This window comes from Mustelus asterias, chromosome 5, assembly GCF_964213995.1.
Source record: "Mustelus asterias chromosome 5, sMusAst1.hap1.1, whole genome shotgun sequence".
NCBI lineage: Eukaryota > Metazoa > Chordata > Chondrichthyes > Carcharhiniformes > Triakidae > Mustelus > Mustelus asterias.
Window position 1 is genome coordinate 17,713,704 of NC_135805.1, and position 26,422 is coordinate 17,740,125.

At 47.3% G+C, this 26,422-nt stretch overlaps 1 protein-coding gene across 2 annotated transcripts in view; it reads right to left on the minus strand.

Annotated features, from left to right (window-relative positions):
- The window catches only part of LOC144493386 (uncharacterized), a 159,276-nt gene that overhangs the window by 112,997 nt on the left and 19,857 nt on the right, over window positions 1-26,422 (minus strand). Inside the window, exon 4 of one of the 2 annotated variants that reach the window (XM_078212224.1) lies at window positions 16,619-17,246. The exons of the other annotated variant lie outside the window; for it this stretch is intronic. Within the exon in view, the coding sequence (XP_078068350.1) occupies window positions 17,081-17,246 (166 nt within the window). The 3' untranslated portion in view covers window positions 16,619-17,080. Of the gene's footprint in view, window positions 1-16,618; window positions 17,247-26,422 lie in introns of those variants that run through there. 2 annotated transcript variants of the gene reach the window in all.

The following is a 26,422-nucleotide window of genomic DNA, read 5'->3' on the forward strand; positions in this document are numbered from 1 at the left end:
CAAACACCAATGGACCCAACACCGATCCCTGCGGCACACCACTCGTTACAGACCTCCACTCAGAGAAGCAATCCTCCACAACCTCTCTCTGGCTTCTTCCATTGAGTCAGTGTCTAATCCAATTTACTACCTCCCCATGTATACCGAGCGACTGAACCTTCCTAACTAACCTCCCACGAGGGACCTTATCAAAGGCCTTGCTGAAATCCAGGTAGACAACATCTACCGCCTTCCCTTCATCCAATTTCCTGGTGACTTCCTCAAAAAACTCTAAAAGTTCGGTCAAACGTGACCTACCACGCACGAAGCCATGTTGACTCTCTTGATTAAATCCCTGTCTATCCAACTATTTGTAGATCCTATCCCTTTTCCCTGCTTCCAATAACTTGCCCACCACCAATGTCAAACTAACTGGCCGATAATTTCCCGGATTTGTTTGGAACCTTTTTTAAACAACCGAACAACATGAGCCACCCTCCAATCATCCGGCACCTCTCCCGTGAATACTGACATTTTAAATATGTCTGCCAGGGCCCCTGCAAGTTCAACACTAGCTTCCCTCAAGGTCCGTGGGAATACCTTGTCCGGTCCTGGGGATTTATCCACTCTGATTTGCCTCAAGACAGCAAGCACCTCCTCCCCTTTAATCTGAAAAGGTTCCATGACCTCCCTACCTATTTGCCCTATTTCCGTAGAATCCATGCCCGTTTCCTCAGTAAATATGGATGCAAAGAAACCATTTAAGACCATAAGACCATAAGACATAGGAGCGGAAGTAAGGCCATTCGGCCCATCGAGTCCACTCCACCATTCAATCATGGTTGATTTCAACTCCATTTACCCGCTCTCTCCCCATAGCCCTTAATTCCTCGAGAAATCAAGAATTTATCAATTTCTGTCTTGAAGACGCTCAACGTCTCGGCCTCCACAGCCCTCTGTGGCAATGAATTCCACAGACCCACCACTCTCTGGCTGAAGAAATTTCTCCTCATCTCTGTTCTAAAGTGACTCCCTTTTATTCTAAGGCTGTGCCCCCGCGTCCTAGTCTCCCCTGTTAATGGAAACAACTTCCCTACGTCCATCCTATCTAAGCCGTTCATTATCTTGTAAGTTTCTATCAGATCTCCCCTCAACCTCCTAAACTCCAATGAATATAATCCCACGATCCTCAGACGTTCATCGTATGTCAGGCCTACCATTCCTGGGATCATCCGTGTGAATCTCCGCTGGACCCGCTCCAGTGCCAGTATGTCCTTCCTGAGGTGTGGGGCCCAAAATTGCTCACAGTACTCCAAATGGGGCCTAACCAGTGCTTTATAAAGCCTCAGAAGTACATCCCTGCTTTTGTATTCCAAGCCTCTTGAGATAAATGACAACATTACATTTGCTTTCTTAATTACGGACTCAACCTGCAAGTTTACCTTTAGAGAATCCTGGACTAGGACTCCCAAGTCCCAAGTCCCTTTGCACTTTAGCATTATGAATTTTGTCACCGTTTAGAAAATAGTCCATGCCTCTATTCTTTTAGTATCTCCCCCATCTCTTTTGGGGGAGATGGGGGAGATGGGGGAGATCCTCGTCGGGGGATGCGTCGGTTAGAGGCACGGACAGGCGATTCTGTGGGTGCGAACGGGACTCCAGGATCGTAGTCTTTTAGTATCTCCCCCATCTCTTTTGGTTCCATGCACAGTCTACCACTCTGGTCTTCAAGAGGACCAATTTTATCCTTCACTATCCTTTTGCTCCTAACATACCTATAGAAGTTCTTTGGATTTTCCTTCACTCTGTCTGCCAAAGCAACTTAATGTCTTCTTTTCGCTCTCCTGATTTCCCTCTTAAATAGCTTCTTGCACTTTTTTAACTCCCCGAGCATCTGATCTGTTCCTTGCTGCCTATACATTTCATACAACTCTCTCTTCCTCTTAATCAGTGTTACAATCTCCCTCGAGAACCAAGGTTCCTTATTCCTATTTACTGAGCCTTTAATCCTGACAGGAACATACAAACTCTGCACTCTCAAAATTTCTCCTTTGAAGGCCTCCCACTTCCCATCTACATCCTTACCAGAGAACAGCCTGTGCTAATCCACACTTCCCAGATCCCTTCTCAATTCATCAAATTTGGCCTTTTTCCAGTTCAGAACTTTAACCCGAGGACCAGATCTATCCTTATCCATGATCAGGTTGAAACTAATGGCATTATGATCACTGGATCCAAAGTGTTCCCTCACACTCACATCCATCACCTGCCCCAACTCCTCGTCGGGGGATGCGTCGGTTAGAGGCACGGACAGGCGATTCTGTGGGTGCGAACGGGACTCCAGGATCGTAGTCTGCCTACCTGGTGCTGGGGTAATGGATGTCTCCAAGCGGATAGGAGGCATCTTAAATGGGGAAGATAAAGAAACAGATGTCATTGTACACATTGGTGCAAATGACGTAGATAGGAAGAGCAGGGGGATCCTCCGAGAGCAATTCAGGGAGTTGGGAAATAGACTAAAAAGTAGGGCCTCCAGGGTGGCCATCTCTGGGCTGCTCCCAATGCCTCGTGCCAGTGAGGCTAAGAATAGGGAGTTGGTCCAATTGAATGCTTGGCTAAAGGACTGATCCAGGAGGGAGGGCTTCATTTTCCTAGATCAATGGGAAGTTTTCAGGAGAGGATGGCACCTGTACAAGAAGGACGGGTCACAACTAAGTTGGAAGGGCACGAACATCCTGGCTGGGCATTTTGCTAGTGCAGTTCCAGGGGGTTTAAACTAGTATGGCAGGGGGGTGGGGATCAAAATATTAGGACTACAAGTGTAGAGGCTGGGGACGAGCTTGGGGCTGGGACAAGGCTGGCAAAGAAGAAGAGGATGACCTCACTGGGCCTGGAGGTCTGGAGTGCTTATACTTCAATGCAAGGAGCGTAGCAGGTAAGACAGACGAACTTAGGGCCTTAATGCTCACGAGGAATTTGGATGTGGTTGCGGTGACAGAGACTTGGTTGAAAGAGGGACAGGACTGGCAGCTGAATATTCCGGGGTACAAGTGTTTTAGGCGAGACAGAGGAGGGGCCAAAAGAGGTGGGGGAGTAGCAGTATTAGTTGGAGAACATATTACAGCGGTGCAGAGGGAGGACAATTCAGAGGGATCATGTAACGAGTCACTCTGGGTGGAGCTTAGAAACAGGAAGGGAGCAGTGGCTATGTTGGGGGTATACTACAGGCCCCCCAACAGCCCAAGGGAAGTGGAAGAACGGATATGTCAGGAGATACTGGATAGGTGCAGGAAAAATAGGGTTGTTGTAGTGGGAGATTTCAATTTCCCTGGTATAGACTGGAAATGGCTGAGAGCTGGGACTCTGAATGGGGAGGAATTTGTAAAATGCGTACAGGAGGGTTCTTTGGAACAATAGGTAGATAGCCCGACTGGAGAGGGGGCTATACTGGACCTAGTACTGGGGAATGAGCCCGGTCAGGTCTTCAAAGTTTCGGTAGGGGAACATGTGGCAAATAGTGACCACAATTCTGTTAGCTTTAGGATAGTGATGGAAAAGGATGAGTGGTGTCCCAAGGGTAAGGTGTTGGATTGGGGGAAGGCTAACTTCAGTAGGATTCGGCAGAAATTGGCAGCTCTTGATTGGGGGTGGCTGTTTGAGGGTAAATCCACATTTGGCATGTGGGAGTCTTTTAAGGAACAGTTGTTAGGGCTACAGGACAGGCATGTGTCTGTAAAAAAGAAGGATAGGAAGGGTAGGATTTGAGAACCGTGGATAACCAGGGAAATTGAGGGACTGGTCAAAAAGAAAAGAGAGGCGTATGTTAGGTCCAGGCAGCTAAAAACGGAGGGAGCTCTGGAGGAGTACAAAGAAAGTAGGAAAGAACTCAAACGGGGAATTAGAAGGGCAAAAAGGGGTCACGAAATGTCCTTGGCAGACAGGATTAAGGAGAATCCCAAGGCATTTTATTCATACGTTAGGAACAAAAGGGTTGTCAGGAAAAAAATCGGACCTCTCAGGGACAAAAGTGGGGAATTATGCTTGGAGCCCAAAGAAGTAGGGGAGATCCTAAATGAATACTTTGCGTCGGTATTCACAAAGGAGAGGGATGTGTTGACTGGGATTGTCTCGGAGGGAAGTGTTGAACCGTTGGAGAAAATCTCCATTACAAGGGAGGATGTGTTAGGTTTTTTGGAGAATATAAAGACTGACAAATCCCCAGGGCCTGATGGAATCTATCCAAGGCTGCTCAGGGAGACGAGAGATGAAATCGCTGGGCCTCTGACGTAAATCTTTGTCTCGTCACTGGACGCAGGTGAGGTCCCGGAGGATTGGAGGATAGCTAATGTGGTCCCGTTATTTAAGAAGGGTAGGAAGGATAACCCGGGAAATTATAGGTCGGTGAGCTTGACGTCCGTGGTCGGGAAGTTGTTGGAGAAGATTCTTAGAGATAGGATGTATGCGCATTTAGAAAGGAATAAACTCATTCACGATAGTCATCATGGTTTTGTGAAAGGGAGGTCATGCCTCACTAACCTGGTGGAGTTTTTTGAAGAAGTGACTAGAATGGTTGACGAGGGAAGGGCCGTGGATGTCGTCTATTTGGACTTTAGTAAAGCGTTTGACAAAGTCCCTCATGGTAGGCTGGTGAAAAAGGTTGGATCTCATGAGATAAAGGGGGAGGTGGCTAGATGGGTGGAGAACTGGCTTGGTCACAGAAGACAGAGGGTGGTAGTGGAAGGGTCTTTTTCCGACTGGAGGCCTGTGACTAGTGTGTTCTGCAGGGCTCTGTATTGGGATCTCTGCTGTTTGTGATTTATATAAACGATCTGGAAGAAGGTGTAACTGGGGTGATTTAACGCAGACAAGTGTGAGATATTGCACTTTGGAAGGACAAACCAAAGAAGAACATACAGGGTAAATGGTGGGACTCTGAAGAGTGCAGTTGAACAGAGGGATCTGGGAATACAGGGACAGAATTCCCTAAAAGTGACGTCACAGGTGGATAGGGGCGTAAAGAGTGCCTTTGGTACATTGCCCTTTATAAATCGGAGTATCGAGTATAAAAGTTGGAGTGTTATGGTAAGGTTATATAAGGCATTGGTGAGGCCGAATTTGGAGTATTATGTACAGTTTTGGTCACCTAGTTACAGGAAGGATGTAAATAAGATTGAAGGTGTGCAGAGAAGGTTCACAAGGATGTTGCCGGGACTTGAGAAGCTGAGTTACAGAGAGAGATTGAATTGGTTGGGACTTGATTCCCTGGAGCGTAGAAGATTGAGGGGAGATTTAATAGAGGTGTATAAGATTTTGATGGGTATAGATAGAGTGAATGCAAGCAGGCTTTTTCCGCTGAGGCTAGGGGAGAAAAAAACCAGAGGGCATGGGTTAAGGGTGAAAGGAGAAAAGTTTAAAGGGAATATTAGGGGGGGCTTCTTCACGCAGAGAGTGGTGGGAGTGTGGAATGAGCTGCCGGATAAAGTGGTAAATGCGGGGTCACTTTGAACATTTAAGAAAAACTTGGACGGGTTCAAGGATGAGAGGGGTGTGGAGGGATATGGTCCAAGTGCAGGTCAGTGGGACTAGGCATAAAATGGTTCGGCACAGACAAGAAGGGCCAAAAGGGCTGTTTCTGAGCTGTAATTTTCTATGGTTCTATGGTTCTAAATCAAGGGACTATGACATCATATCCTGTCATGGTAATAATGATTGACAGTAGTTTAAGACAGGCACCCATAAGGGAGACTGCACATCATATCACAACATGAGTGTCACTATCTCACATGTATTCGCATCGTATCAAACAGCACTCTGACCTGAGAATTTCCTTTTTCCCCAAAATTCAACAGGTTATTCATACAATTCATAATGAAACAGCATTTATCAAGGAACTCTGACCCCAAGATACTGTATGAATGAATTAATAGGTTTAGTTACAAAAGGAATGAATCTAACACCCCTGCATCCGAGTAAAGTCACATGCTGGTCACATGCTTAGACCCCAAGGATCTAATGTCAGCAGAACTTGTCAGGAGGTGTAAGTTCTGAAGGCAGAGCCATTCAAGGGGTCAGACCCTGAGATAGGTTAGGGAGTGGGAACTGTGCTGGTCAGCTACAGCTGAGTAAGACAGTAGCCAAAGCTGTGTTGTGCGGCCAGAGCCCTGAAAAGATACGTTGCCTGAAATCAGCCTGATTAGAACTGTGCAGGTTCGAAAACAAACTGTGCAGAGACGGGCAGCGATGGAACACCATCAGGAAAACACAGTAAGAAGTCTCACAATGGGTACAGACAATGTGAGTGCAGAGAGGGTTAAGCACAGGTTAAAGAGGTGTTTATTGTCTCCGCTGCAAGACGTGCCGGATCATCAACACAGATGCCATAATCTCACGTGAGAACACCATCCACCAGGTACACGGTACCTACTCTTGCGACTCTGCCAACGTTGTCTATCTGATACGCTGCAGGAAAGGATGTCCTGAGGCATGGTACATTGGGGAGACCATGCAGACGCTACAACAACGGATGAATGAACACCACTCGACAATCACCAGGCAAGACTGTTCTCTTCCTGTTGGGGAGCGCTTCAGCAGTCACGGGCATTCGGCCTCTGATCTTCGGGTAAGTGTTCTCCAAGGCGGCCTTCACGACATACGACAGCGCAGAATCGCTGAGCAAAAACTGAAAACCAAGTTCTGCACATGAGGACGGCCTCAACCGGGATCTTGGGTTCATGTCACACTGTCTGTAACCCCCACGACTTGCCTGGACTTGCAAGATCTCACTAACTGTCCTGGCTGGAGACAATAGACATCTCTTTAACCTGTGCTTCACCCTTTCTCCACTCACATTGTCCAAGCCTTTAAGACTTGATTACCTGTAAAGACTCGCAGACCAACCACTATTTGGTAAGTTGAGTTTGTGTCTTTCTATGTCCTGTTTGTGAACCGAACTCCCACTCACCTGATGAAGGAGCAGCGCTCTGAAAGCTTGTGGCTCGTGCTACCAAATAAACCTGTTGGACTTTAACCTGCTGTTGTGAGACTTCTTACTGTATTTTCCCCAGTCCAACGCTGGCTTCTCCACATCAGGAAAACAGGAAGAGAGTGCCAGGAACTCCCATTGGGAAGCTGAGGGCTCCATCATGAGGTTCACAGCGGAACAACACCCCAGGTTGTGAGTGGGAAAAGCAAAGATGACAATGGCTTCAGCACATGGCTGGAATGTGACTGATGGACAGTCTAACAGTGGAGACAGGAGCATCAGCAGTAAATGATGCCCTGGGAGGTGTAGAAGAATGTGACAGTTTATCTTGGGGTCAAATTTCCTTGATAAATACTGTTTCATTATGAATTGTATGAATAACCTGTTGAATTTTGGGGAAAAAGGAAATTCTCAGGTCAGAGTGCTGTTTGATACGATGCGAATACATGTGAGATAGTGACACTCATGTTGTGATATGATGTGCAGTCTCCCTTATGGGTGCCTGTCTTAAAATACTGTCAATCATTATTACCATGACAGGATATGATGTATTAGTCCCTTGATTTGTTTTCAGTCTGTAAAGAGCAGGGCCAGTCATGTGCCTCACAGTCTCCCAGTCAACGTAATCTTCAAGAGAATTCCAAAGGTTCACCATCCACTGAGTGAAGCAATTCCTCCTCATCTCTATCCTATTCTGAGATGATGTCCCCTGGTTCTAGACTCAGCAGCCAGGATAAACATCCCACCCACATCCACCCTGTCACAGACTGTAGGAGTTTTATAAATTTCAGTCAGATCACCTCTCATTCTTCAAAACTCAAGAGAACACAACCCCATTTTCCCCAATCTCTCCTCATATAGTCCTGGCATCGGTTGGGTTTGCACATCTTTTCAGAGCAGTCAGTCTGGGGAAGAGATGTCAGTGCTGGGGTCTGGAATATTGTCCACATTTCAGATGACCCTTGGTTAGCATCACAGTCTCCAGGTGCAGGAGAAACACAGATCACTCTGCAGTAAAGTCCCATTTGGAATCACAGCCCATAGATCCCAAGACAAAAATCCCTCTTCCACTCTAATTTCCTAAACCACTCGATCTTTTCCCCACTGTGTGTCTGATTACCAGAAGGTGAGCTGTTAGAACATAGAACATAGAACATAGAAAGCCACAGCACAAACAGGCCCTTCGGCCCACAAGTTGCGCCGATCACATCCCCACCTCTAGGCCTATCTATAGCCCTCAATCCCATTAAATCCCATGTACTCATCCAGAAGTCTCTTAAAAGACCCCAACGAGTTTGCCTCCACCACCACCGACGTCAGCCGATTCCACTCACCCACCACCCTCTGAGTGAAAAACTTACCCCTGACATCCCCCCTGTACCTACCCCCCAGCACCTTAAACCTGTGTCCCCTCGTAGCAACCATTTCAGCCCTTGGAAATAGCCTCTGAGAGTCCACCCTATCCAGACCCCTCAACATCTTGTAAACCTCTATCAGGTCACCTCTCATCCTTCGTCTCTCCAGGGAGAAGAGACCAAGCTCCCTCAACCTATCCTCATAAGGCATGCCCCCCAATCCAGGCAACATCCTTGTAAATCTCCTCTGCACCCTTTCAATGGCTTCAACATCTTTCCTGTAATGAGGTGACCAGAACTGCGCGCAGTACTCCAAGTGGGGTCTAACCAGGGTCCTATAAAGCTGCAGCATTATCTCCCGACTCCTAAACTCAATCCCTCGATTAATGAAGGCCAGTACGCCATACGCCTTCTTGACCGCATCCTCCACCTGCGAGGCCGATTTAAGAGTCCTATGGACCCGGACCCCAAGGTCCTTCTGATCCTCTACACTGCTAAGAATGGTACCCTTCATTTTATACTGCTGCTTCATCCCATTGGATCTGCCAAAATGGATCACTACACACTTATCCGGGTTGAAGTCCATCTGCCACTTCTCCGCCCAGTCTTGCATTCTATCTATGTCTCGCTGCAACTTCTGACATCCCTCCAAACTATCCACAACACCACCTACCTTCGTGTCGTCAGCAAACTTACCAACCCATCCCTCCACTTCCTCATCCAGGTCATTTATGAAAATGACAAACAGCAAGGGTCCCAGAACAGATCCCTGGGGCACTCCACTGGTCACTGACCTCCATGCAGAGAAAGACCCCTCCACAGCCACTCTCTGCCTTCTGCAGGCAAGCCAGTTCTGGATCCACAAGGCAACAGCCCCTTGGATCCCATGCCCTCTCACTTTCTCAAGAAGTCTTGCATGGGGGACCTTATCGAACGCTTTGCTGAAGTCCATATAGACCACATCCACCGCTCTTCCTTCGTCAATGTGCTTGGTCACATTTTCAAAGAACTCAACCAGGCTCGTAAGGCACGACCTGCCCCTGACAAAGCCGTGCTGACTACTTTTGATCATACTAAACTTCTCTAGATGATCATAAATCCTGTCTCTCAGGATCCTCTCCATCAACTTACCAACCACTGAGGTTAGACTCACCGGTCGGTAATTTCCCGGGCTGTCCCTGTTCCCTTTCTTGAATATAGGGACCACATCCGCAATCCTCCAATCCTCCGGAACCTCTCCCGTCTCCATCGACGATGCAAAGATCATCGCCAAAGGCTCCGCAATCTCCTCCCTCGCCTCCCACAGTAACCTGGGGTACATCCCATCCGGTCCCGGCGACTTACCAACCTTGATGCCATTCAATAGTTCCAACACATCCTCTTTCTTTATGTCCACATGCTCGATCCTTTCTGTCCTCCGCAATCCAGCAGTACAACCACCCAGATCCCTTTCCACCGTGAATACCGAGGTAAAGTATTCATTAAGCAGCTCCGCCATTTCTAACGGTTCCGCACAAACTTTTAGTTAGAAACTTGTGGTGGAAATTTGAATGTCTGGGGAAAGGGAAATAAGATCCGGAATAAGCAGATCCCACCCCAGATTCCTCCCCTACCCACCCAGATTGGGCAGTTTTCCAATAGAGAAGGATTTCCCAACGCCAGGTCAATGATTGATCCATGAGTTGTTGTGTGTTGCTCTCTGTCTATCCTGTGATTTTTCTCAGTGAATTCCCATTGACAGAGTTAGAAACACTGTTCAGAGTGGAGTTTGACAGATTGAAGTGTGAGGCTGCTCGGGGATGGGACCTGACAAATATGGAGCTCGCTCTCCAAGTGTTACATCCCCCAATAAATTACTCCCTGTCTCTTCATTCTTTCTCATGCTTTACTTTTACATCTCAATATTTTAACAGAATCATTTCACTGAAATGTGGTTAGTTTATCGAATATGAAACTCGAGAGGATGCGATATTGGATCTCCTATTGGGAAATGAGTTGGGGCAGGTGATGGATGTGAGTGTGAGGGAACACTTTGGATCCAGTGATCATAAATCCATTAGTTTCAACCTGATCATGGATAAGGATAGATCTGGTCCTCGGGTTAAAGTTCTGAACTGGAAAAAGGCCAAATTTGATTAATTATGAAGGGATCTGGGAAGTGTGGAGTGGCACAGGCTGTTCTCTGGTAAGGATGTAAATGGAAAGTGGGAGGCCTTCAAAGGAGAATTTTTGAGAGTTCAGAGTTTGTATGTTCCTGTCAGGATTAAAGGCAAAGTAAATGGGAAGAAGGAACCTTGGTTCTCGAGGGAGATTGTAACACTGATTAAGAGGAAGAGAGAGTTGTATGAAATATACAGGCAGCAAGGAACAGATCAGATGCTCGAGGAGGATAAAAAGTGCAAGAAGCTACTTAAGAGGGAAATCAGGCGGGCTAAAAGAAAACGTGAGGTTGCTTTGGCAGACAGAGTGAAGGAAATTCCAAAGAACTTCTATAGGTATGTTAGGAGAAAAAGGATAGTGAGGGATAAAATTGGTCCTCTTGAAGACAAGAGTGGTAGACCGTGTATGGAACCAAAAGAGATGGGGAGAAACTAAATGGTTTTTTTGCATCCGTATTTACTGAGGAAACGGGCACGGAGTCTACAGACATAGGGCAAATAGGTAGGGAGGTCATGGAACCTTTACAGATTGAAGGGGAGGAGGTGCTTGCTGCCTTGAGGCAAATCAGAGTGGGTAAATCCCCAGGACCGGACAGGGTATTCCCATGGACCTTGAGGGAAGCTAGTGATGAACTTGCAGGGGCCCTGGCAGACATATTTAAAATGTCAGTATTCACGGGGGAGGTGCCGGATGATTGGAGGGTGGCTCATGTTGTTCGGTTGTTTAAAAAAGTTTCCAAAAGAAATCCGGGAAATTATAGGCCAGTAAGTTTAACGTCGGTGGTGGGCAAACTATTGGAAGGTGTGATGAGGGATAGGATCTACAAATACTTGGATAGACAGGGACTTATTAGGGAGAGTCAACATGGTTTTGTGCGTGGTAGGTCATGTTTGACCAATCTATTAGAGTTTTTTTGAGGAGGTTACCAGGAAAGTGGATGAAGGGAAGGCGGTGGATGTTGACTACCTGGATTTCAGCAAGGCCTTTGATAAGGTCCCTCATGGGAGGTTAGTTAGGAAGGTTCACTCGCTAGGTGTACATGGGGAGGTAGTAAATTGGATTAGACACTGGCTCAATGGAAGAAGTCAGAGAGTGGTTGTGGAGGATTGCTTCTCTGAGTGGAGGTCTTTGACTAGTGGTGTGCCGCAGGGATCGGTGTTGGGTCCATTGTCGTTTGTCATCTATGTCAATGATCTGGATGATAATGTGGTAAATTGGATCAGCAAATTTGCTGATGATACAAAGATTGGAGGTGTAGTGGACAGTGAGGAAGGTTTTCAAAGCTTGCAGGGGGATTTGGACCAACGAGAAAAATGGGCTGGAAAATGGCAAATGGAATTTAATGCAGACAAGTGTGAGATTTTTGGAAGGATAAACCAAAGTAGAATGTACAGGGTAAATGGTAGGACTCTGAAGAGTGCAGTTGAACAGAGGGATCTGGGAATACAGGTACAGAATTCCCTAAACGTGACGTCACAGGTGGATAGGGTCGTGAAGAGTGCCTTTGGCATATTGGCCTTTATAAATTGGAGTATCAAGTATAAAAGTTGGATTGTTATGGTAAGGTTATATAAGGCATTGGTGAGGCTGAATTTGGAGTATTGTGTACAGTTTTGGTCACCGAGTTACAGGAAGGATGTAAACAAGGTTGAAAGAGTGCAGAGAAGGTTCACAAGGATGTTGCCGGGACTTGAGAAGCTGAGTTACAGAGAGAGATTGAATAGGTTGGGACTTTATTCCCTGGAGCGTAGAAGATTGAGGGGAGATTTGATAGAGGTGTATAAGATTTTGATGGATATAGATAGAGTGAATGCAAGCAGGCTTTTTCCGCTGAGGCGAGGGGAGAAAAAAACCAGAGGGCATGGGTTAAGGGTGAAAGGAGAAAAGTTTAAAGGGAATATTAGGGGGTGCTTCTTCACGCAGAGAGTGGTGGGAGTGTGGAATGAGCTGCCGGATAAAGTAGTAAAACTTTTAACATTTAAGAAAAACTTGGACGGGTTCATGGATGAGAGGGGTGTGGAGGGATATGGTCCAAGTGCAGGTCAGTGGGACGAGGCATAAAATGGTTCGGCACAGACAAGAAGGGCCAAAAGGCTTGTTTCTGAGCTGTAATTTTCTCTGGTTCTATGGAAACTCGTGATGTGACCAGTCACATAGATTTATTTTCAGAGTAAGAATCTAACATGAGACCAAAGGTTGCGATGCATCACCCTCTTTATTTCAGTGAGAATACATTCCCAGCAGTTTGAGAAACAAAAGACAAACAAAGACGCCAGGGGGATTAGCAGGATAAATACATAGGTTTCAATTATATAGTGAGAGAACCCCTGTTTGTTTGTTCTCCTTACCCAAGGATGGATGAACTTAGTTTCGAGGGACAGCAATGCTGGTTTATCAGACAGGTTACACACTGGAGGGACAGTGTGGGAAGGTGGAGGTTAGGGTGAAGATCAGCCGTGATCTTACGGAATGGTGCAGCAGGTTTGAAGAGCTTCTGTTTTTAATTAACTTGGGAAACACAAAGGGCTGGATTTTACATCCTCGCTCGGATGAGATCGTAAAATCCTGCCCGAGGCACACGGAGATTTCCGTTCTGCGAGTCTCACCGACCCCGGAATTGGTGAAATACCAACCAAGAGTTACAACCTGTGGTGAACCATCGTTGGTTCCCACTGGATAGTACAGGGCCAGGGCTGGCCAGCACTATAGGAATGTATATAGGTTACTGTGGGATTGTACTAATGTTGTTGTTGGGCTAGGGTGGGATTGATACACCTGTGGTTGCTACTGTTGTGGCACATCCCAGTCGGGCTCCGCCTCTTGGGAGAGGTATAAGACCCCTGCTCGGACGGGACCGCTTCAGTCTGGGATAGTGTGTTAAAGTTCTGATAGTTCCATTGTTAGTTAATAAAAGCCTTCATTTACCGAAGCTTTGAGCCTCGTGTCTAATTGATGCGCATCAATTTTATTAACTAAAATTAAACTCTCGACGGAAGAAAATAAAAGAAAGGAGAGTATGGAGCAAATCCTTAAGCCAGAACGTCTGACGCTAGATCCACGTGCGGTGGGCGCTTCTAACACCTTCGACCACTGGCTGAAGTGTTTTGAAGATTACCTAGCAGCCTCCGCAGCGGTCACCACAGATGATGACAGACTCCGGGTCCTCCATGCGAGGGTAACCGACACAGTCTACCTCGCGATCCGTGCGGCCACCACTTACCCGAGGGCCCTCGAGCTTCTAAAAAAGCGCTATACGAAACCTCCTAACGAGATCCACGCTTGTTACCTCCTCGCTACACGACGTCGGCAGTCGGGCGAAACCATGGAGGACTACGCCAATGAGCTCTTACAGCTAGCCAGGGGCTGTGACCGCAAAGCTGTGTCGGCTGGTGGACCAGAACAGGCTGCGGGCTACCTTCCCGTACCTGGATAATGTCACCATCTGCGGCCGTGATCAGCGGGACCATGACACAAATCTCCAGAACTTCTTACGCACTGCATCTCGCCTGAATTTGACCTACAACAGGGAGAAGTGTGTATTCCGTACGCGCCGGTTAGCCATCCTGGGATACGTGGTGGAAAACGGGGTCATTGGCCCTGATCCAGACCGTATGCGCCCCCTTGCTGAACTTCCCTTGCCTGCGAGCGCAAAAGCACTGAGAAGATGCCTAGGCTTCTTCTCCTATTATGCGCAGTGGGTCCCCAACTACGCGGACAAAGCCCGTCCGCTTATTCAGTCCACGACTTTTCCACTCACGCCAGAGGCCCAATTGGCCTTCAAGGAATTGAAACACGACATCGCGAAAGCCACGATGCACGCGGTAGACAAATCCATCCCTTTTCAGGTGGAAAGCGATGCATCTGATTTCGCCCTGGCCGCCACACTTAACCAGGCGGGCAGGCCCGTCGCGTTTTTTTCCCGCACCCTCCAAGGCCCCGAAATTCGGCATTCAGCGGTGGAAAAGGAGGCCCAGGCCATTGTGGAGGCCGTCAGACACTGGCGCCATTACCTGGCGGGAAAGCGGTTCACCCTGATCACGGACCAGCAGTCCGTGGCGTTCATGTTCAACAACTCGCAGAGGGGCAAGATCAAGAATGACAGGATCTTGCAGTGGAGAATTGAACTCTCCACCTATAACTACGATATCATGTATCGTCCACGGAAACTCAATGAGCCCTCGGATGCCCTCTCGCGCGGAACATGCGCTAGTACTCAGGAGGATCACTTGAACGCCCTCCATAATGACCTGTGCCATCCTGGGGTCACTCGGCTCTACCACTTTGTCAAAGACCGCAACCTGCCTTACTCGGTGGAGGACGTCAGGTCGGTGACAAGGAGCTGTCGGATTTGCGCGGAATGCAAACCGCACTTTTACCGACCTGACCGGGCACATTTGGTCAAGGCCACTCGCCCCTTCGAGAGGCTGAGTGTGGATTTTAAGGGCCCCCTTCCCTCAACAGATCGGAACGTGTACTTTCTGAACATAATAGATGAGTATTCCCGGTTCCCGTTTGTTGTCCCCTGCGCGGACACATCGGCTGCCACGGTGATCAAGGCATTCCGTGATCTTTTTACCCTGTTCGGGTACCCCAGCTATATCCATAGCGACAGGGGCTCGTCGTTCATGAGCAATGACTTGAGGCAATTCCTGCTCTCATACGGGATTGCCTCTAGTAGGACCACGAGTTACAACCCTAGGGGTAATGGACAGGTGGAGCGAGAGAATGCTACAGTCTGGAAGGCTGTCCTATTGGCGTTGAAGTCCAAAGGCCTTCCAGTCTCCCGTTGGCAGGAGGTCCTCCCTGATGCGCTTCACTCTATTCGCTCCCTCCTGTGTACGGCAACCAATGCTACTCCCCACGAGAGGATGTTCTCATTCCCTCGGAAGTCTTCCTCGGGGATATCTTTACCAGCCTGGTTGACGTACCCAGGACCTGTCCTCCTGCGGCGACATGTAAGGGCCCGCAAGTCCGACCCTTGGTCGAACAGGTCCACCTCCTCCACGCCAACCCTCAGTATGCCTATGTGGCATATCCTGACGGGCGAGAGGACACAGTCTCGATCCGAGACCTGGCGCCCGCAGGGGACGTAGCAACTCCTGTCGCTCCGATACTCCCAGTGACGAACCCCTTATCCCTTATTTCTCCCCCGGACGTGGCGCGGACAGCATCGGGACCAGTGCTTAACAGTTTTACACCAATGCACAGCTTGCCTGAGCCCCGAAGATCGTCGCCACCGCAGAATGTGTCAGGATCCCCTGCACTACAGTTTCATCAGGGTCAACCGGCCTGTGAGTCCGTGGGACAACAGCTGGACGCCGTTTTGGGGAGAACGCCACCGCAAGTGCCTACTCCGGTGTCACCGCCGGTATTGAGGAGGTCACAACGACGGTGCGGTCCTCCAGACCGTCTGAACTTATAATCTGTTGACATTTTAGTCTGTTTTCGTACCCCGCCGGCCTTTGTTCTCAAAGGAGGGGTGAATGTGGTGAACCATCGTTGGTTCCCACTGGATAGTACTGGGCCAGGGCTGGCCAGCACTATAGGAATGTATATAGGTTACTGTGGGATTGTACTAATGTTGTTGTTGGGCTAGGGTGGGATTGATACACCTGTGGTTGCTACTGTTGTGGCACATCCCAGTCGGGCTCCGCCTCGTGGGAGAGGTATAAGACCCCCTGCTCGGACGGGACCCCTTCAGTCTGGGATAGTGTGTTAAAGTTCTGATAGTTCCATTGTTAGTTAATAAAAGCCTTCTTTTACCGAAGCTTTGAGCCTCGTGTCCAATTGATGCGCATCACAACCCCAGGTGACAACAAAAGTTTGTCTATCACAGCACTGCGTGGGGGGACTTTGAACTGAACCCATTGTTGCCATCTAGAAGGACAAGGACAGGACACACATGGGAACCCCGATATTCCCCGAAAAGTCTCTCGGGATTATGACCTGGAGATATATCGCTGTTCCTGCACTGTCATTTGGTCAGGATACCGGAACTCCCTCCCTGACAGCACTGTGGGTGAACTATGGACTGCAGGAGTTTCAGAAAGCAGTTCAGCACCACATTCTCCAAGACAGTTAAGGGTGGTGATAAATGCCGGCCCAGTCAGTGACGCACACATCCTATCGATCATTCTAAACAGACTGGACATCTGGAAAGAACCATTGTTTCGAATGACTGAACTAAACAAACAATGGGAACAGTGTCTGTAAATGAGGAAGAAATGTTCACTGTTGATGATAATGGAGCTGAATAATTTGGAATAAAGTCTCAATGCTGCAGTGTGTGTGGGAGTCAGAAATTACTAACCTCCAGTCGAGGGCAATATTTCTAAACAGACTCACAGAGATTTGGAGATGGGACATTGGTGGAATTCTACAAAATCCCAACTCTGACACATTGACATAATCTGTCTGATGAACATTCATTGCATTCCCTCCAAGGTCAGTATATCCTGCCTCAGGTAAGGAGACCAAAACTACCCTCAATATTCCAGCTTAAACCCAATGTGTACTTAGCGGAAAGTTAGACAGTTTTAGAATCGAGTTAAGCACATCTCACTGTTCAATGTCTGCAAAGGTCACAGAACCTTCCAGAAAACCATCATTCTCCAGTCTTCATAAAAGCTATTTCCATTTGGCCATAAATGCTGAAAAAAACAATGTCAAAATTTCTCCTATCAAAATTTTGATTGTCTTGTTCCAAGTCCTTCAGGAATTCAGTCACAAGCTCTGGATATTGTTCTCTCTCAACTTTCTGGTCAAAAGCCCTGCAACGGAGTGAGGAGGATCAAATATTAATATTAATTTTCTTTCTCCTGACAAAACCTGTTTGGAAAGCAAGTAGGTTGTCAGGACGATGGGACCAGGAGTTGGTCATTCAGCCCATTGAGCAGCCTCCAGCATTCAGTTCATCCCCAGCTGCAGTAACATCATAGGGAAGCGAGCCGAATGGGCAGACAAGCGGCGGATGGAGTTTAATGCACAGAAATGGGAGCTGATGCATCTTACAGAAAGGATGGAGAGAGTCAATATAAAATTAATTGGCGGAATTCACCCCATTAGAGACGACAGCCATAATTCTCTGATTTCGTACACGACTGCAGGCGAGAATGGAGAATTGGGCACTTAGTCAAATCTCCATTCAGAGCAGCAGGACTGGAGAACCCCAGCTGTGGGCAATGTTGGAGAATTCTGGCTAATGTTCTGTGCTGGGGGGCGGCGGGGGGGGGGGCGGTGGAGGGGAGTGGGAACATGGAGTTTTCCGCTGCGGCAGCCAGTGGGAAAACACGGGAAATCTTCCAGCCGTCCTCATTAACTTTGCACTCAGGTGTTTATGGCTGTCCTCAGTGTCAGGACAGGCCTGGGTGGCATGTTTCCTGTCATCATAGCCAGCTGCAGTATTTAAATGCCACCAAAAAGCTCCACTCTCAGCACTGTTTGGTCAAGGTGTCGTCACGAAGGGGAGCAAAGAGTCAGGCCCCTAAGTTTACTGAGGCCTTGGTGGGCACCCTCCTTGACCATGTCGCGGCCAAGGGGAACATCCTGTACCAGGCACACTGAGGAAGAGTCCCAGCAGGGACACCAATGTGGCATGGGCACACGCTGCCAATACCGTCAGTGCCAACTGGGGGCCGAGATGTTGAGTAACTCAGTGCCGAACGAGCATGAACGAGCTCATTCACTCCATCAGGATAAACCTCAGCCATGGACACACAATCCACACAGACTCCAAAATGGCAGTGCCTGAGGGCCAGTGGTAATAGGACGGGAAAAGTTCAGCCGAGCTCCCCGGGTCTCGGAGGACAGCTGAGGAAGAGGCACCAGTCTGACCTGGACCTGGTATTACACAGAAACATCGAAATTAGAAGCAGGAGTAGGCCTTTCGGCCCTTTGAGCCTCCCCCGGCATTCATTTTGATCATCACCGATCATCAAATTCAATATCCAGATACCACTCCCCCTTCCTCCCAATATCCCTTTTTCCCTTTAGCCCCAAGAGTTATACATTCTGTGATAATGAATTCCACACATTCAGCCCTCTGGGTGAAGAAATTTCTCCTCACCTCAGTCCTAAACGGTTGATTCCTTATCCTCCCCGAGGGTGGCATGGTGGCTCAGTGGTTAGCACTGCTGTCGCATAGCACCAGGGACCCGGGTTCGATTACCGGCTTGGGTCACTGGCTGTGTGGAGTGCACATGTTGTCCCAGTGTATGCGCAATAATAAATAAACTTAAAAACAAACTATGACCCCTAGTTCTGGACTCCGCTGACATCAGGAACGTTCTTTCTGAATCTACCCTGTTTAATCCTGTTAGAATTTTATAAGTTTCCATGAGATCCCCTCTCACTCTTCTAAACTCCAGTGAATATAATCCTAACTGACTTAGTCTCTCCTCATATGACAGCCCTGCCATCTCAGGAATCAGGCATGACAGGATTATTCCAAGCTGTGGTTTGCTCCTCTTGCTCCATGTGGGAGGTTGGGGACAGTTCCAGTCCCCTGGGTCAGCATGTGTGCAGGAAGTGTCTCCAGCTACAGCTTCTGGAAGCTCCAGTTTCAGAGCTGGAGCGGCGGCTGGAGACACTGTGGAGCATCCGCGAGTCAGAGAGTATCGTGGATAGCACGTATAGAGAGGGGGGTCACACCACAGGCTTAGACTCCGCAGGCAGGAAGGGAATGGGTGACCACCAGACAGAGCAAGAGAGACAGGCAGGTAGTGCAGGAATCTCCTGTGACCATTCCCCTGCAGAACAGATATCCCGCTTTGGATAAAGTTGAGGGAAATGACCTCTCCAGGGAAAGCAGCAGCAGCCAAACTCATTGCATCATGGTTGGTTCTGCTGCAGAGGGGAGGGGTAGAAATTGTGCCAGTGAAATAGTTATAGGGGATTCAATTGTAAGGGGAATAGGCAGGCATTTCTGTGGCCGCAAACAAGACTCCAGGATGGTCTGTTGCCTCCCTGGTGCCTGGGTCAAGGATGTCTCGGAGCGGCTGCAGGACATTCTGAAGGGAGAGGGCGAGCAGCCAGTGATCGTAGTCCACATTGGTACAAACAACACAGGTAAAAAAAGGGATGAGATCCTGAAAGCAGAATACAGGGAGCGAGGAAGAATGTTAAGAAATCGGACCTCAATGGTAGTGATCTCAGGATTACTACCAGTGCCACGCGTGAGTCAGAGTAGAAATGAGAGGATATATCAGATAAATACGTGGCTGAAGAGATGGTGTCAGGGGGAGGGCTTCAGATTCCTGGGACATTGGGACCGGTTCTGGGGGATGTGGGTCCTGTACAAATTGGACGGGTTACACCTGGGCAGGACTGGTACTGATGTCAAAGGGGGAGTGTTTGCGAGAGCAGTTGGGGAGGGTTTAAACCAAAATGCCAGGGGGATGGGGACCTATGTAAGGAGTCCGAGAAGGATGGAGAAAGAACAAAATGTGGGAAGAATTTTCCAACTACATCAAAAATTAGGAACAAAGTTAAAAGGAAGAAGAACTCAAGAGATGTTCTCAGTGGAAATGTTAGAAACAAAGAAATAACTGATGCATGTAAAAATGATACAACAATTATCATGGGGGACTTTAATCTACATATCAATTGGTCAAACCAGGTCGGTCAAGGTTGCCTTGAAGAGGAGTTAGAACATTGAAAAGCTACAGCACAAACAGGACCTTCAGCACACAAGTTGCGACGAACATGTCCCTACCTTCTAGGCTTACCTGTAACCCTCTATCTTACTAACTTCCATGAACTTATCCAAAAGTCTCTTAAAAGACCCTATCGAATCCACCTCCACCACCACTACCGGCAGAAGATTCCACGCACCCACCACCCTCTGAGTGAAAAACGTACCCCTAACATCTCCTCTGTACCTACTCCCCAGCACCCTAAACCTGTGACCTCTTGTGGCAACCATTTCATGTTTGAATCTATCATCAAGGAAGAAATAGTGAGACATCTGAATATAAATTGTCCCATTGGTAAGACGCAGCATGGGTTCATGAAGGGAAGGTCATGTTTGACTAATTTGGTGGAATTCTTTGAGAACATTACATGTGCAGTGAACAATGGGGAACCTGTGGATGTGGTGTAACTGGATTTCCAGAAGGCATTTGACAAGGTGCCGCACCAAAGATGCAACATAAGATAAAGGTTCACAGTGTTACAGGTAATGTATTAGAATGGATAGAGGATTGGTTAACTAACAGAAAGCAAAGAGTGGGGGTAAATGGGTGTTTTTCTGGTTGGCGATCAGTGACTCGTGGTGTGCCTCAGGGATCAGTGTTGGGACCGCAATTGTTTACGATTTACATAGATGATTTGGGGTTGGGGACCAAGTGTAGTGTGTCAAAATTTGCAGATGACACTAAGATGAGTGGCAGAGCAAAGTGTGCAGTGGACGCTGAAAGTCTGCAAAGGGATATAGATAGTCTAAGTGAATGGCCGAGGGCCTGGCAGATGGAGTACAATGTTGGGAAATGTGAGGTCACCATTTTGGTAGGAATAACAGCAAAATGGACTATTATTTAAATGGTAAAAAATTGCAACATGCTGCTGTGCAGAGGGACCTGGGTGTCCTTGTGCAGGAATCTCAAGCAGTTGGTTTGCAGCATGCAGCAGGTAATTAAGAAGGCAAATGGAATTTTGTCCTTCATTGCGAGAGGGATGGAGTTTAAAAACAGCAAGGTTATGTTGCAGCTGTATAAGGAGTTGGTGAGGCCACACCTGGAGTACTGTGTACAGTTTTGGCCTCCTTACTTGAGAAAGGATATACTGGCACTGGAGGGGGTGCAGAGGAAGATTCACTAGGTTGATTCTGGAGTTGAGAGGTTTGGCTTATGAGGAGAGACTGAGTAGACTGGGGCTATACTCATTGGAATTCAGAAGAATGAGGGGATATCTGATAGAAACATATAAGATTATGAAGGGAACAGATAAGATCGAAGCAGGGAAGTTGTTTCCACTGGCGGGTGAAAATTGAACGAGGGGGCATAGCCTCAAAATAAGGGGAAGCAGATTTAGGACTGAGTTGAGGAGGAACTTCTTCACACGAAGGATTGTGAATCTATGGAATTCCCTGCCCAGTGGTGCAGTTGAGGCTACCTCATTGAATGTTTTAAGGCAAGGATAGATAAATTTTTGAACAGTAAAGGAATTATGGGTTATGGTGAGTGGGCAGGTAAGTGGAACTGAGTCCATGGAAAGATGAGCCATGATCTTATTGAATGACGGTGCTGACTCGAGGGGCCAGATGGCCTATTCCTGCTCCTAGTTCTTATGTTCTTATAGTAGCCTGTTACATGAGACCTCGTCGAAAGATTTCAGAAAGTCTAAATAAACCACATCCACCAGTTCTCCCTGGTCAACTTTACTAGTTACATCCTCAAAAACTGAGGACTGAGTCCAGCCAGGTGATCTCAGCGTCAGTGGGAGAGCATTCTAGGAACAGTGACCATAATTCCGTCAGTCTTAACTTACCTATGGATAAGAATAAGAGTAGATTGTGGGTGAAAGTACTAAATTGGGGGAAGGCTAACTATGATAAACATTGGCAGGAACTGGGGAGAGTAGATTAGCGTGGTTTCTTGAGGGTCATGTGGAAATCTTTTTCAGGCCAGTTGATTAGAATCCAGGACCAGCATGTTCCTTTGAAAATGAAGGATAAGGAAGGAAGATTCCTGAATCTTGGATGAGAAGAGAAATTGTGAGCTTAGTCAAAAATTAAAAGGCAGCATACTTAAAGTTTAGGAAACTGAAGAGAGACGGAATCCTTGAAGAACATAAAGAAAGCAGGAAAGAACTGAAACAAGAAAGTTTAAAATGGGCCATAAATGTCTGTGGCAAACAGGATTATGAAAAATCCCAAGACATTTTATTTGTATATAAGGGATAAGAGGGCAGCTAGCGAAGGAATAGGTCATCTCAAGGACGAAAGAAGGAGTGCGGAGCCGGAGAAAGTGGGTGAGATCCTGTACGAATACTTTGCATTGGTTTTCACAAAGGAGAAGGACATGGTGGATGGAGAGTCTAGGGAAGGGGTATGTTGACATCCTGGGGCATGTCAATATAGAAAAGGTGTTGGGTGCTTTCAAAAGCATTAAGATAGACAAGTCCCCTGATGGTATCTATCCCAGAGGAAGGCAAGGGAGGAAATCGCTGCTGCCATGTATGAAACCTCTGCATCCTGTTTAGTTACAGGAGAGGTCCCAGAGGACTGGAGAATAACCAATGTTGCTCCTTTGTTTAAGAAAAGCAACAGCAAAAATCCAGCAAATTCCAGGCCACTTAGCCTTAAATCAGTGGTTGGGAAATTATTGGAGAAAATTCTCAGGGACTTAGTAAAGTACAGTAAAGGAGATCGTTGTACGATAATCTGGGAGTTTGAGTATCTTTGTCCTGAATATCAGTTGACCGTGTCTCCGAGTGCCAACACCTTTTTGCAAATTTCCAATTTGCAAAAGTAAACTTGGAACAGTCAATTAAACAAATAGTTGTCCTGAGGGGATCACCAGTTTCTTCCCGGTTTATAGAGGAACCAAATCCATATGAACCTGACTAGCATGAATGGTGAGGTCCGACTGTCACCTCAAGAGGATACAGAGATGCTTTAGCGTGATTTGGACAGGCTGAGTGTGAGGGCACTTTCAGAAGTTAATTGGGGGAGTCTGTGGGGAGGAAAAGGGACATCTGGTAAGTGGCATGCTTTCAAAAGTGTGTTAACCAGGGTTCAGGGTAAACGCATTCCTCTTAGAGTGAAGGGCAAGGCTGGCAGAAGTCAGGAACCCTGGATGACTCGGGATATTGAGGCCCTGGTCCAAAAGACGAAAGAGGCACATGACATGCATAGGCTGCTGGGATCAAGTGAATCTCTTGAAGAGTCTAGGGGGTGTAGGAGTAGAGTTAAGAGAGAAATCAGGAGGGCAAAAAGGGGACACAAAATTGCTTTGGCAGATAAGGCAAAGGAGAATCCAAAGAGCACATAAAGGACAAAAGAATAACAGGGAGAGAATAGGGCCTCTTAAGGATCAACAATGTCATCTATGTGCGGATCCACAAGAGATGGGTGAGATCCAAAATGAATATTTCTCAACAGTATTTACTGTTGAGAAAAGCATGGATGTGAGGGAACTTGGGGAAATAAATAGTGATGTCTTGAGGAATGTACATATTACAGAGAAGGCGGTGCTGGAAGTTTTAAAGCGCATCACAGTAGATGAATCTGCGGGACCTGATGAGGTATATCCCAGGATGTTGTGGGAGGCTAGGGAGGAAATTGTGGGTTCCCGAGCCGAGATATTTGAATCATCGATAGTCACGGGTGAGGTGCCTGAAGATTGGAGAGTGGCAAATGTTGTGCCTTTGTTTAAAAAGGGCTGCAGGGAAAAGCTTGGGAACTACAGGCCAGTTAACCTCACATCTGTGGTGGGTAAATTGTTGGAAGGTATTTTGAGAGACAGGATCTACAGGCATTTAGAGATGCAAGGACTGATTAGGGACAGTCAGCATGGCTTTGTGAGTGGAAAATCATGTCTCACAAATTTAATTGAGTTTTTTGAAGGGGTTACCAAGAAGGTAGATGAGGGCAGTGCAGTTGATGTTGTCTACATGGACTTTAGCAAGGCATTTGACATTATTGGAGAAAATTCTCAGGGACTTAGTAAAGTACAGTAAAGGTAGGTTGTTGCATAAAGTTTAATTTCACGGGATCCAGAGTGAGGGATCTAAATGGATACAAAATTGGCTGAGGATGGTTGTAGAGAGTTGTTTTCCAAACTGGAGGCCTGTGACCAGCGGTGTGCCTCAGGGATCAGTGCTGGGCCCACTGTTATTTGTCATTTATATTAATGTTTGGATGAGAATATAAGGGGCATGGTTAGTAAGTTTGCAGATGACACCAAGATTGGTGGCATAGTGGACATCAGGCACTGTGAGCTGGCCCTCCCCCCGCCGACTCCAGACTGCCGCTCCCCACTGTACAGACACGCAGTGCCACAAGCACCATGGGTAATGTTGTTCTGAACAGTGATTAGGAAATTGCTGCCCCCTCCCTCCTCTGTGATTGGCTCAGCAAAGTGAGGTAAATCCTGGGGGGGATTTCAAAGTTGTTCTGACCTTGATTGACGGTGAGAGACTCACTCATCATTCTGGGCCCCCTATCGTTCAGGGCCCTGTGTCGATGCATGGTGCGTTTCATTGTAAATCCACCCCTGCCAATGTCCCATGTGACAGGATGAGTCTGTTACTCACTGTGTGACTCCGGGGTGAGATATGTCGACACAAAAGCTGGCACAATGAAACATCAATCACATCCTGTCCCAGCAATCCCTGTTCAGCAGGGAGGGTCAAAGTGCAGAAGTGCAATAGTCATAGGGGACTCCATCGTCAGATAGGCGCTTCTGTGGTCGTGAAAGAGACTCCAGGATGGAGTGTTACCTCCCTGGTGCCAGGGTCCAGGATGTCACTGAACAGCTGCAGGGCATCCTGACAGGGGAGGGTGATAATGCAGAGGTCATGGTACATGTTGGTACCAATGACATGGGCAGAAAGAATTCAGGGAGTTAGGCAATAGAGTAAAGAGCAAGACCTGTCGTATTAATCTCTGGATTACTCCCAGTGCCATGAGCGAGGGAGTACAGCAATCGGAGAATAGCACAGATGAATGCATTGCTTAAGAGTTGGTGCAAGAGGGAGGGTTTTAGATTCCTGGACCACTGGGACTGTTTTTGGGCAACATGGGACCTGTACAAGCGGGACGGTCTACACTTGAACCAGAGCGGAACTAACATCCTTGCTGGTGGGTTTGCTCATGCTGCTGGGAAGAGTTTAAACTAGTTTGGCAGGGGGAGGGAACCCAGAAAGTTAGCAAAACAGTATAACATAGAAAGGCAATCAGGTCAGAAGGAATACAGCGGTAGTAAGTTTCAAGGAAGTAAGACAAGGCTGGAGGGCCTCTACTTTAATGCCAGCAGTATTAAAGTTAAAACGGATGAGCTATGGGCGAGGATTGACATGTGGCTGAGTAAGGGGCAGGATTGGCAGCTCAACATGCCAGGATATAGAATCTTCAGGCGAGACAGAGGGGGGGTAAAAGAGGAGGAGGCTCTCCATTATTAGTTTCAGATGCAGTTACTGCAGTCAGGAGAGATGATATCTTGGAGAGGGCATCACCTGAAGCTTTGTGGGTAGAGTTTAAGAATAAAAAAGGACAGCGATGTTGCTCGGTGTTTATTATAGACCCCCAGGTCGTCAGCGGGAAATTGAAGAGCAAATATGTGCGCAATTCACAGAGGGGTGTAAAAATAATAAGAGGGTAATTATATTAGGTGATTTCAACTTTCCCAACATTAATTGAGATAACCATCGTGTTAAGGACTTAGATGGAGTAGAGTTCTTAAAATGTGCAGGAAAACTTCTTCGGTCAATATGTTGAGGATCCAACAAGGGAGGGAGCTGTGCTGGACCTAATTCTGGGGAATGAAACCAGACAGGTGGTTGATGTGTTGGTGGGGGAACATTTTGGTGATAGCGACCACAACATGGCTCAATTCAAATTTGTTATGGACAAAGAAATTGAATAAAAGTAAAGTGAAGCAAAGTTTATTTATTAGTCACAAGTAGTCTTACATTAACACTGCAATGAAATTATTGTGAAAATCCCCTGACAAGTTGCAGAAAAAGGTTTTGGATTGGGGGAGTGTAGATTTTAACAAAAATTGGCAGGATCTGGCCAAGGTAGACTGGGATGGGTTCCTTGTGGGGAAATCTACAGGGGAGCTTTGGGGGGTGTTCAAAGATGAAATGGGGAGAGTATCGTCCCAATATGTTCCCTCTCGGGGAATCGGAGGATGTAATAAACCCAGAGAAACATGGATGACCAGAGACATTCAGGATACGATGAGAAAGAAAAGTGAGGGTTTTAACAAGTATAAGGGAAGTAAGT